This window comes from Podarcis filfolensis (genome assembly GCF_964270895.1).
Source record: "Podarcis filfolensis genome assembly, chromosome: 2".
NCBI lineage: Eukaryota > Metazoa > Chordata > Lepidosauria > Squamata > Lacertidae > Podarcis > Podarcis filfolensis.
Genome location: NC_139605.1, coordinates 61246194 through 61259386, shown reverse-complemented (window position 1 = coordinate 61259386; position 13193 = coordinate 61246194). Strand labels below are relative to the sequence as shown.

The 13193-nt window shown below is 46.1% G+C and overlaps 1 protein-coding gene across 1 annotated transcript; it reads right to left on the bottom strand.

Annotated features, from left to right (window-relative positions):
- Window positions 1-661: 661 nt before the first annotated feature.
- On the bottom strand, window positions 662-10659 carry ATOX1 (antioxidant 1 copper chaperone). The gene is made up of 4 exons (XM_083603977.1): window positions 10484-10659; window positions 6254-6329; window positions 3462-3632; window positions 662-908 (listed from the first exon to the last, which is right to left on the bottom strand). The coding sequence occupies exons 1-3, from the start codon at window positions 10487-10489 to the stop codon at window positions 3508-3510; spliced, it is 207 nt and encodes a 68-aa protein (XP_083460103.1). The 5' UTR covers window positions 10490-10659; the 3' UTR covers window positions 662-908; window positions 3462-3507.
- Window positions 10660-13193: the final 2534 nt, after the last annotated feature.

Here is a 13193-nt window from a genome sequence, read left to right as displayed (position 1 = left end):
AAGTACTTAACCCGAGGTACCAGTGTACAAGGACAAAGACACACTACATTTGCTTCCTACCTTCCTTCCAGGAGCACAAGGCAATAGAAATGAGGTTCTCCCATTTTTATTGGCCCACTATCTTGGGCAGGTAGGTTAGGCTGAAGAGGCAGTAACTTGTTTAAGGTCACTCATCAAATGTATCCAAGTGTCACTCTGCATGTAAGACAAGAGATTTCACCTCCCTGACATGTCTGACACTCGATCCACTATGCCACACAATTGCTATGTTGCCATTGGAGAATTTTGGTCCAATAAGAATATGTTTGGAACCTAATGACCTAATACCGAGCGACACCATTGGTCCATCAAGCTCAGGATTGGCCCCAATGATTGGCAGTGGGTCTCCAAGGTTTCAGGTGGGATACCCCCAGCCCTTACTGGAGATGCCAGGGAATAAACCTAGGACCTTTTGCATGCAAAGCAGATGCTCTAGGTCTGAGCTACGCTCCTTGGCACCCAATGATGTATCCTAGCAATGCTCAGTTCATCTCTTTAGAATATTATCTCATTGGTGGACTGAAATAAATTATCTCACGATTGGTACTTATTTTTAAAAGTTAGCCCCTGCCCCACCAAAAAGAAAACAGGGCTTAAAAGATATATACTAAGAGCCACGGTGTTTACTTGAATATAGCAGATCCAAGTTTTATTACAAAGCCAAAGAGAAGAAACACTACAGCTGTAGGACAGTATGTGGGACATCTGCGGTCAAAATTTCTCATAGTCCTTCCCCGCCAAAGGCCTTCTTCTTCTTCTTCTTCCCACCCTTCCCCTCTTCTCCAACATCTGGCAGGGCAACTGTGGTCAAAGGAAGATTGACAGAAGTGTAAACAGCCGCCTTCGGACTGAAGCCATGTTAAGCGTTGCTGCAAAATAAAGGAAGGGGGGAGAGAGTTAGGCAAGGGCAGCATCTGCTGGTGGGACCTAGAAGGAACATCCATTTTAAACAAAGGCTGCTTTGGGGGGCCCTCAGCCGGTTACTGCAGGCTACTACAACTGCTGCTCCCCCTGGTGTGTGGAAAGCAGGCAGAAATCTTTTCTTGCGGCCTATAATGTGCTTGCTGTTCTGCTCCTGCTACCCATCGCTGCAGTTCCTGGCAGACAAAAGGTGGCGGGAAGAAAGGAAAGTCCTTGGTGTGCTGGCCTTCACAAGCAGTTTGGCTGTATATGGATTGGTGGGTTACCTACCTACCTACCTGACTTGTGTGTTTACAATTCCTTCCACACCTTGTTAGAAGGCCCCTATTCCCCTCACAAAACTGCAGTTCCCAGAGTTTCCTGTGAAGAGGGATTGATTGTTAAACCACTCTGACAATAGTAGCTCTGTGAGGGGACTAGGGGTCTCCTAATAACTCTCGGCACCCTTAACAAACTACACCTCCCAGAATTCTTTTTGTGGAAACCAAGTGACTGTTTGAAGTGGCATCATGGTGCTTTAAAGGTATGGTGCGGATGTGGCATTAGCATGCCTGCATTCTAGTGCGCAGCAAATGCCTACTAAAAACTCAGAACCTGGAGTGGTAGGAGGGCAGAACAGAATCTTCAGTAGTAAAAGCAGATAGGCAAATAATATTTTACAGATCTATTTCTCTCCACCCTGGTTCTCATGATGAGCAGCAGCTGTGTTGTGCAAAGCAGATTGTGCATCAAATAATTCAGTTTTGCTGTGTACAGAATCATTATTGTGGCACAGGATTTTGATTTTTTTAGTGCGCAGAATTTTTTTTAAGAGAAAAAGGCATGCAGAACTAGGCCTAAATATAGCCAAAATAAAAATCTTGTCCGTTTAATGTGAGTCGGACCGATGTTCCCTGTGTACTTTGGAAGGACTTGAAGTTATTAGGTTCTGCTGCTCTCATGCAAACATGCCCCACTCAATCCTATCACTATAAAGTGTTTTTGTGTGAACAACCGGTACGTTCAATGAAGGCTTAAATTTTCACAGTGCACAAGGAACATTCCTACAAAAAAACCCCAACTCGTTGTTATTGTTCCCACACTGATGGAACCACAGGGCAGCCAGCAGTTCTGCCAAAACACTGGCAGCGTGCAGAGGATAATTTTTGAAGCTATTTTCTCCTTAGTGCCACGGTGGCAACAGAACCAAACTGGTAGTTCGCTAACCCTACAAACTTAATGGGGCACCCTTGTAGGTGCTGCTGATGGTGGAGAAGCCCGTTAATTCCTACCCCAGTGCTAAATGTAATTCACTTCTGGTAATTCAGGGCCAATCAATGGTGTGATAGTAACCAGATAGGCTCAGAAGATATTTCTGGACTAGGCAATGTCATTCTCAGGAAAAGTTAAGGAAGTGTTCAAAAAGAAGGGAGCTCTTATCTTGTTTCCCTCTCTCTTTATATGCTGATATGTATTTCTTATTTCACATAACCAAGAATGAAGTATTTTTAAAGAGTTTAAAAACAGGTTCCCAACCTTGAGAAAGAGTGAAGGTTTGGGGAAGGACAGAGCTCCGCCCATTACAAAAAAACTATGCGACAGGGTTATCAGTTTCACACCAGACCACAGTGCATGCATATCTCCTGCAGCACACTGCTGGGGTAATCTTGGGTCCCCCTTTCTTACGAAGCAATGCAACTTGGGGAAAAAATCAAGTTTTACGAGACACCACAGCAAGTCAGAAAAATGAGCATCAGGTGATGGCAACTGAAGGCCACAGGTTGTGGCCTCCATGGCTCTGCAAAGCTTCATGGCCCAATCAAGATATACACACCCAGATGAGCTAGAATAAACTGGCACTGTAAAATCAGTTCCACAAATGGATCCATGGGTATAGACTATGAAGCCAGTTGAGGAACCTATGGCCTTCCAGATATTGTCAAGTAATAGTTTCCATCATCTTTTTTTCTGGCCATGCTGGTTTGGGTCCAATGGGAGCAGAGCCCAGAAACATCCCTCCTTTAAACAAGGCTGAAATCCCACTGATAAGATCCTCGGGAGTCGCAGGATTCAGTTGCCCCTGTCCTTGCCAAACAGCTGGTTTGCGGGGTTTCAAAATGCCTGGCACACACAGTCGCAGATGATTTACGCACAATCTGCTGGATTTGAGTCCTAGCTTGTATACAGCACCAGCTAATCTACTTCAAAAGAAGAGGCCGGCTTCAATAGACATAAAATATCGGGGCTTGCAGGGAAAGTTTTTACATATGGCACAGGATCTATCTCCTCCTCTGATATTATATATAAAAGAGAACACGTGGCATGAAGTCATCCAGTTAAGAGTTTCCTTGCCCTCACTTCAGTCCAGTCTATGAAGTCACTGGAGGTGGGAAACTCTTAGCAAGATTTCTGTCACATCATACATTTTGTTTCTTATACAATGTGGGGGTTGCTGTTTTCAGCACACTTTTCATCTTGAGCATTCTGCCCTGAGTGGCTTAAGAGTATTCCTAGCAACTGACCTTTCCTGAAGCACAGTAGCCCCAGCAGCCAAGCATGCCTGTGTGGCTACTTGTCTCCAAGGTAGGAGGCATCCTTCCCAGTTTTCTTCAGGGTGTTCAGTAAGGTGTCAACACTGTGCTCTGACTCTATATTCACCTTCTTGTTGGGCAGGTCGATTTCAAACTGAACACCTGAAAAGAAAGGACACAGCGTACGGAAGCAGCATTGGAAATTTGAAGTCTCCTCCCCACAATTTATTCTTCCACCTTCTTGAATGAGTGGCAATGTCAAATGGATAGTCTATATTAACTTGCAGTACATCCATCAGTTGAGGCGGGGCTGTACTTTATATTGTGCTTATTTACTGTATTTACAAATTTGTAATCTTCACTATGAGAAAGCTATAGTAAGATGGAGTATAGGAATAAAATCATCAAAAGAGCCATGAAAACATCTTAAGCATTTAAAAATAAGTAAAAGATGGTTTAGTCTGATGGTAGAGCACAAGGTTTCACAAATTTGGGCCTCCAGCTGTTGTTGGACTACTGCTCCCATCATCCCTGACCACTGGTCCCGGCAACTAGGGTTGATGGGAATTGTAGTCCACCAACTGCTGGAGAATCAAGTTAGGGAAACTCTGGTAGAGCATTCATGTAAAAAGGCCTCAGCTTCAATCCCCAGGATCTCCAGATAGGGCTGGGAAAGACCTCTGTCAGAAATCCTGGAGAGCAACTGCCGGTCAGGTTAAGAAAATACTGAGAGAGATTGACCAATGGTCTGACTCTGTAAAAGGAGTTTCCCATATTCCTCTCCAGGTAGCAAAGATGTGATGTGAAAAAGCCCTGCCTAAGACCCTGAAGAGGGACGCGAGTGGTGCTGTGGGTTAAACCACAGAGCCTAGGACTTGCCGATCAGAAGGTCGGTGACTCGAATCCCTGCAACGGGGTGAGCTCCCATTGTTCGGTCCCAGCTCCTGCCAACCTAGCAGTTCGAAAGCACGTCAAAGTGCAAGTAGATCAATAGGTACCACTCCGGTGGGAAGGTAAACGGCGTTTCCATGCGCTGCTCTGGTTCGCCAGAAGCAGCTTAGTCATGCTGGCCACATGACCTGGAAGCTGTACGCCGGCTCCCTCGGCCAATAAAGCGAGATGAGCGCTACAACCCCAGTCAGTCACGACTGGACCTAATGGTCAGGGGTCCCTTTACCTTTACCTTTTAGGACCCTGAAGAGCCATTGCCAGTCAATACTGAGCGAGATGGACCAAGGGCTTCTCTGTATTGGGCTTTTGTAGTGAGACAGATGTTTCCTTTAGAATTTCACCCTTACTTCTCCTTCCATTAGACTATCTTCCCTTAGGAAGGGCCATATGCTTTGAATCCAAGATGGTTGGGAGCTGGATTCTCCCTGGCTGCAACATCAGTTGTCTGCAGCTGAAAGGCGTTCTCGTGAAAGAAGAACACCTTGCACATGCTAGCTTTCTATACCAAGGGAACATTTGATAAGGAGGAACATTATCAAGGCTGGTGGTTTCCTACGGGGAAGTAACATCGGGGTAGGAAACTGCATGGAACCACATATGGGGACTTCAGGCACACCCCACGTTACATATACACAAAAAGGCACCATGCGGCTTCTCAGTATATATGCCGACAGAATGAAATGCAGATGACTGTGAGGCACATGAGGTTCATTTCTGTCCCAACGTGGAAGAAATTTATGTGTAGCAAATCCTTTGTGTGGGGGCAGCCTTCAATGTCTTGCAACAGTTATGCTGACACCAACAACAATGGAGGACAGGAGATAAGACGCTTGCTAAGGAGGTAAAGACAGCAGCAGATTCAGCTCTCCTACTGCAGAGCAGAAGCAACCAGAGTTATGCGTCAATGATTTAAATGAGTTTTGGAGTAAGCCTTTGATCTTGTAAACAGAATAAAGTTGACTGGACAACTGTCTAGAAGAGGAAATTACGCAGTCCTAAGGGACACGGGATGAAAGTTAAACATTCCAGCAACAATCAATATTTAGTTACTGACTAACTACCTCTACAGTGGAACCTCGGGTTACGTACTGTCCTCCTTACGAACGCTTTGGGTAATGAGCTCTACTAACCCAGAAGTAGGTCTCCTGGTAGCGAACTTTGCCCCGGGATGCGAGCAGAAGTCACGCGCCAGCGGTGCGGCAGCAGCGGGAGGCCCCATTAGCGAAAGCGTGCCTCAGGTTAATCACGGTTTCAGGTTAAGAACGGATCTCCGGAATGAATTAAGTTCGTAAATGGAGGTACCACTGTATTAGGAGCAAAGTAGCAAGCCCTCTAGAAGTTGCTTGCTACTTCAGCTAGGGCAAAGAATGAAGCAAAAGCTGCACATCATTTAAGTGGCTCATTTAATCTTTTTAAAACCCTGCAATGAAAATACGATATGCAAAGATGAATGCACTACGAGTTGGAACATTTTCTAGCATGCTGCACTGACAACTGCAAACCAAGTTAGAAGGCCCTGGCTCTGGTTGAGGCTAATCTAACTTCCTTAGGGCCCTTAAGGTCCTCCGCAGGGCATACCAGGAGAGGTGGTCCTGTAGGTACGAGGGTCCTAGGCCGTGAAGGGCTTTAAAGGTCAAAACCAGCACCTTAAATCTGACCCTGTACTCCACTGGGAGCCAGTACAGCTGGAAAAGCACTGGGTGAATATGCTCCCATGGCAGAGACCCTGTGAGGAGCCTCAAACAATGCAAGCAGGAATACTTTAAGCGTAGCGCTAAGTGCAAGAAGAAGCCTTGAGTGTTCAGTCTTGTGGTCTGCCAGGTACCACTCACCTCCCAGTTTGTTGAGAACACGGGTGACGGCATTAGAGCACCCTTCACAGGTCATGTCTACAAAGAATTCATGTTTCTGAAATTGCAAGGAGAAAGAATGGAGAGGACATTGAAATATCTTTCGCTGAGCAACTGCACAATGATGTTATAAAAACTAGTTTATTAAACAATAACAAAAGTTAGTATCAAAGCTTGACCTTAACTGCTTGGGTTTGGATACCTTGTGAAAATGTTGAAATTTATGCAATAAATAAATAAATTTCAGGTTCATGTCAACTGGAGCACCCATAAACCTGTGCTCCATAGTCTTTGAGCGTATGCACATGAACATAACTTGCTGAGACTTTGTTTAAATGTTGGGATCAAGTTGTAGATGCATTTTCTTTAAGAATACATTGTCAGCCAAAATGATGTCCTCCTTTCCTTCGGTCAGGGTGAATTAATTTGAATCAAGGCAATTTAAATCACCAAGGTGGGTGGGGGAAGGCTGATTTAGGAAATTCTATTGGTACTTCATGCATTTCCTAAACAATTAGGTAATTAACACTACATCTACATGGAACAGTTACACTACTATTTTATAGTATTGCTGCTTTCTGAATATTATTTACTGGAACAGTAGGAGATAGTTATTGCCTTTGAGTCCTACTCATGGGGTAGGTATCTGAATAGCCAATGCAAGCAACAAGGTACTAGATTAAGTAGGCATTTGTCTGATCCAACAGGACTCTTTCTTGGGGGTGGTTGTGTCTTTTTTTCACTTTTGCTTTCTTTCCTGCCTTGCCCCACACCAGAAACAGAAAGTATTTCCACACAAGAACAGAAAGTAGCTAAAATCCGTTACAATCAAAAACACACTTGACCTGTAATGTCTATTTAAAGACAACAAAGGACCCATTCTCCCCACCCTGCAAAAAAAGCAAACAGCTTCTTTTCATAAGACGAAAAGGAAATGTCCTTATTGATAGAAAACAAATACTACAGAGCAAATCGCAGAGCTAACACAGTTAAAGAGATAATTCGGGTTGATGCAGTCGATGATCAGCCAGGATGGAATTTTCTGGGTCTGGAATGAAGTTCAGAGATGACTAGATACTTCATTGGTCCTAGAATCAAGGCCATAATAACGTCTATTGTGCCATATTAATATTTGGCCTCAACATATTTATTTTTCCTGCTTTTCTGCTTATGCAAAAGAACAGTTTTAAACTATTTGCTTTATAGAGGGCCGTTCCTTCAGTCTAAAAACATTTGTGTGTTTAATTTGTATTTCAATTTTAACTAGACTATCTTTTTTAAAGAGACATTTACAACACTGAGTTATAAAATAGCCATTTTATAGTAAACAACAACAACACCCCTCAGTAGACAGGTTAACAGTACTTTTTCTCTTCATAGTATGAAGTATGTACCCAACCCAGGATGTTTAAAAGTTGTGGCAGAACTTGCACCCCTCGTAAACAGCCCAGCCCTGAGAGAATTGTATGTCCCTGTGGCTAATTGTGTAATATTACTGGAGTCTACTGGGGGAGGGCAGGGAGAAGAGGGAGGAGAAAAAAGAGCCAGATCTTGCATTACTAACCAGTTTTTCCTGGCACCTCTAAAAACACAATTCATAAAGATGAAACTGGAGAGAGGCCTGAAATCCAAACCACATAATCTGTTGTATATCAGGGATGGGCCAAACAGAACTGGATGACATAAGATGGACCAAACCCCTAGAATCTTTCCATGGATTCAAGTCACTTACATCTTTGCTAGAAGCTGAAAGGTTTATTCAAAAGAGACACTTTCACTAAAGTAAGGTAAAGGGACCCCTGACCGTTAGATCCAGTTGTGACTGACTGGGGTTGTGGCGCTCATCTCGCTTTGTTGGCCGAGGGAGTCGGTGTACAGCTTCCAGGTCATGTGGCCAGCATGACTAAGCCGCTTCTGGCGAACCAGAGCAGCACATGGAAACGCCGTTTACCTTCCTGCCGGAGTGGTACCTATTTATCTACTTGCACTTTGACGTGCTTTCAAACTGCTAGGTTGGCAGGAGCAGGGACCGAGCAACGGGAGTTCACCCCGTCACAGGGATTCGAACCACCGACCTTCTGATCGGCAAGTCCTAGGCTCTGTGGGAGACCTTAATACAACTTGTTCTTTAATGCGTCACTTGAAGATCACAAAATGTTCTTGAAGGGATCCTCACGCTCCGTTTAAAATGTATTCTTGTCCTTGCATGTGAGGGGCACTGTGTGCAGGATCCTATACCACTATCAGGCCTTGCTCAAGGAAGGAGGCACTCACAACCAAGCAATACACAAATTAGCAGTCCTGTTGTAACATCAGCTCCTAGGGATCAATTCCCAACGTGATCCTGTGAGGGTGGAATACAAGGGCTGGCCTTTGGTTTTTCATAACTGCAGTCTCAGAGGCAATGGGTTGCTGCCATCAGAGGTTACCCATTGGGATTGCGATGAAGAAAAACAACAGGAGATGGTGGTCAAGGCTTCAGGCTTAGGGTTTATATTATATTATAATTATTTAAATTTCTATACCGCCCTTCCTCTAAAGCACAGGTATTACTCAGAGACAACCAGACTGCTGGTGGGAATTGTGGTCCAAAACATCTGGATGGTGACAGGTTGGCGAAGGTTGGTCTTATCACTGATATGTGTAAGAGGCTTTGAGAGACTTTTTTGTGCTTAAGAGAGGGATAAAAACACTTTAAACCTTCAGCCCCACAGGTGAAGCAAAACATACAGCTTTGGCTCCCATTTCTTTGCTGTTGGGAGCCTCCTAATTTGCTTTCCCCTATGTGGGTGGCGCTGGGGGTTAAACCACAGAGCCTAGGACTTGCCGATCAGAAGGTTGGCTGTTCGAATCCCCGCAACGGGGTGAGCTCCCGTTGCTCGGTCCCTGCTCCTGCCAACCTAGCAGTTCGAAAGCACGTCAAAGTGCAAGTAGATAAATAGGTACCGCTCCGGTGGGAAAATAAATGGCGTTTCCGTGTGCTGCTCTGGTTTGCCAGAAGCGGCTTAGCCATGCTAGCCACATGACCCGGAAGCTGTACGCCGGCTCCCTCGCCAATAAAGCGAGATGAGTGCCGCAACCCCAGAGTCGGTCACGACTGGACCTAATGGTCAGGGGTCCCTTTACCTTTTAACTTGATTTAAAACTCACAGCTCATCATCAGTGTGATCTACCTGGCCTGGCAAACCGTGGGCCCTCATGGAAGACATACAACTGGATCAAGAGAGGTGGTACACACAGCAGCAGGGAGCAGAAGTTTAAGAACTGCTATAATGCGTGTGTGGCAAAACCAGCTTGCAAATCTGGTGCCAACACCACTTCACAGTACAGTGGTACCTTGGGTTACATACACTTCAGGCTACATGCGCTTCAGGTTACAGACTCTGCTAACCCAGAAATATTACCTCAGGTTAAGAACTTTGCTTCAGGATGAGAACAGAATTTGTGCTCTGGCGGCGTGGCAGCAGCGGAAGGCCCCATTAGCTAAAGTGGTGCTTCGGGTTAAGAACAGTTTCAGGTTAAGAACAGACCTCCGGAACGAATTAAGTACTTAACCCAAGGTACCACTGTATGGGTGTAAGCCAGGATTTTTTTGGGGGGCGGGGAGCAGGCCTTATGTTAGGGGGTTGGGTGCAGAACCAAGTTACAGTATCTGCAACACAACTGATCAGTTTGTTATTTTTATTTATTTACTTGATTTTTTGGGAGGGGCAGCTGCCCCCCTGCACCATCCTGACTATGCCCATACTGTACCTCACAGTACCCTAAAACTACTTGGAGGTTGTTTTTCCTGCAATCAAGCGCTTTATAAACGCTAGCAAACTAATAATAATAGTAATAATAATAATAGGAATAATGATGACAATCCCTTTACAACCAGCATTTCTTCAGTGACATGACCAAGGCCGCCAAGGGAAGCCTGTGCCAAGCCGTAGATCCGGTAACGCCCCGATCCCAGCGCAGAGCACCCCGCGCCTTGAGCAGCACCCTTATACATCGTCACCCCGTTTTGCGGGAGGGGCGCCTCCCGAGTCGCAACGGGGCCGAGGGCGGGCGTCTTTCAAACTGGGCCCGATCGTTAGGAATCCCCGGAAGGCGAGTCCTTCTCCTCCTTTTCCCGGCAGTATAAACGGCAACGGCAGATGGATGTGGGGAAAGACTGATGCTGCGTCCGGAAAGGGCAACGGCGCGACTGCCCAGATCACCACCCACCGGCATGGCTGCTGCTGCTGCGGCGGCTGCTCCTCCTCTTCTTCCTCCGAAGCCTTCCTGGCTGCTGCTCAGCGGAACGACGCGGCTCCCTCCGCAGCCTCCGCGAAATGAAAGGCCACCAAACCAGCTCGCGCCCCTCCCACTGGCCGGCCACCCCTCCTGCGTTAAGCCTTCTCCGGCGGAGTCGGAGTCGGAGTCGGGAAGGCGGGGGGAAGGCGGGGACGCGCGCGCTCTTCGCACTTTGCGCCGCTAGGAGGAGAAATTCCACGAGTCTGTAGCATCTTAGAATTGTCAGAGGGAGAAAGGGACCACGAAGGGTCATCTAGTCCAATCCCCTGCAAGGCAGGAGGACTCTTTGGCCCAGCGTGGGGCTCGAACCCGCAACTCTGAGATTAAAAGCCTCCTAAAGCAGATTCTTCCTGGGTATAGTAATCAGTGCTTTTTTCTAAGAAAATGTTTAAAAGGTAAAGGGACCCCTGACCATTAGGTCCAGTTGTGACCGACCGCTCATCTCACTTTATCGGCCGAGGGAGCCGGCGTACAGCTTCCGGGTCATGTGGCCAGCATGACTAAGCCACTTCTGGAGAACCAGAGCAGCGCACAGAAACAATGTTTACCTTCCCGCCAGAGCGGTACCTATTTATCTACTTGCACTTTGATGTGCTTTCGAACTGCTAGGTTGGCAGGAGCAGGGACCGAGCAACGGGAGCTCACCCCGTCGCAGGGATTCAAACCAGCGACCTTCTGATCGGCAAGCCCTAGGCTCTGTGGTTTAACCCACAGCGCCACCTGCGTCCCAAGAAAATGTTTAGGGACACTCTAATTTTCCTAGAGTGTTTTAGGGACACTCTAATTTTCTAATTTTCAAACCTATCCATTCTGAAGGAAATCAGCCCTGAGTGCTCACTGGAAGGACAGATCGTGAAGCTGAGGCTCCAATACTTTGGCCACCTCATGAGAAGAGAAGACTCCCTGGAAAAGACCCTGATGTTGGGAAAGATGGAGGGCACAAGGAGAAGGGGACGACAGAGGACGAGATGGTTGGACAGTGTTCTTGAAGCTACCAGCATGAGTTTGACCAAACTGCGGGAGGCAGTGGAAGACAGGAGTGCCAGGCGTGCTCTGGTCCATGGGGTCACGAAGAGTCAGACACGACTAAATGACTAAACAACAATTTTCCTACTCATATTGAAATACTGCCCCTCAAAGAGGCCAAACTTAGATTCACAAAATGTTTAAGGGTATGTGTACCCTTGTGTCTCCCCAGAAAAAAGTAATAATAATAATAATAATTTATTTATACCCCACCCATCTGGCTGGGTTTCCCCAGCAACTCTGGGTGGCTCCCAACAGAATATTAAAAACACGATAAAACATCAAGCATTAAAACCTTCCCTAAACAGGGCTGCCTTCAGATGTCTTCTAAAAGTCAGATAGTTGTTCATTCCTTGACATCTGATGGGAGGGCGTTCCACAGGGCGGGTGCCACTACCGAGAAGGCCCTCTGCCTGGTTCCCTGTAACCTCCCTTCTCACAGTGAGGGAACCTCAGTTTCCGGGCTGAATGATGGGGGTGGAGAGGCTCCTTCAGGTATACAGAATTGACCTACACCCGCATGGACAGCTGTGAGTCCAAAATGACTTCCAGGCTGCACACCTGGTCCTTCAGGGGCACAGTTACCCCAGTCTGGCCTGCCTTGTTGATTTAATTTTTTTCCACTTTGCTGGGTTGTGATACCTGGATAGTCACGCCCACGCACAGTTCGCAAAACTGATTAAAGAATTTTTTTTTTTGGTACCGCAAGGCTTTATTCTTTAGAAGGAGAGATGCTACTACCAATGCCACAGTGTTTAAGGACAGGTACCTGGTGCCATCTGCTGGAGATTTAATACTTGCCACATCTTCTCCTGTGATCATTCTGGAAAAAGTATGCATCTCAAAAATTCCTATTTTTTTATTTTTAAAAATGATATCTGGTCATGGTGAGTAATGGCGATTGATTATATATTGATATTTCTTGGCATTCTGAATTTTTTTTAGTTTGGGGTTGATGAACTCAATGAACTCAAAGCTTGGGAAACCTTGAACTAGATGATAGCAAACAAGGCCCCCCCCAACTCTATGACTCTGTGAGCAAGTTTGTTTAGACTCCATGGGATTGATTTTGGAACAAACATGTCCAGGATGACGCTCTACAAAAGCGAAACTTTTTCAGCCATTTCAGTGGTACCTCTGGATGCAAACGGGATCCTTTCCGGAGCCCCGTTCACATCCTGAAGCGAACGCAACCCTTGTCTGCGTGTGCACGGATCACGATTCGCCACTTCCACAAATGCATGTGACGTTATTTTGAGCGTCTGCGCATGCGCAAGCGGCAAAACCCGGAAGTAACACACTCCGTTACTTCCGGGTCACCGCGGAGCCTAACCTGAAAACGTTCAGCCTGAAGCACATTTATCCTGAGGTATGACTAATATCCTTCCCAGGAAAAGCTTTACCTCCTGACTTTGTAAGTTGCAGGCTCTTATTTGAGGCATATAGGAGCAGGACAAATGAAAAAGTATCAACTTTACTGACAGAAGACTCTGTTAAGGTTACTACATTTTTTTCTGGCCCAACGCCTATGTCCTTAACAGCTGTGTGACAAGCAGATCCTCAAGAAGTGGTTTGCTCCATCACTGTATTTGTATGCCAGGGGAAATTGCAATTG

What these genes read in the sequence shown, in the direction of transcription:
- ATOX1 (XM_083603977.1), bottom strand. An exon ending in TGTTCTCAACAAACTGGGAG is followed by an intron (nt 3,633 to 6,253) that starts GTGAGTGGTACC and finishes CTTTCTTTTCAG; the next exon opens with GTGTTCAGTTTGAAATCGAC.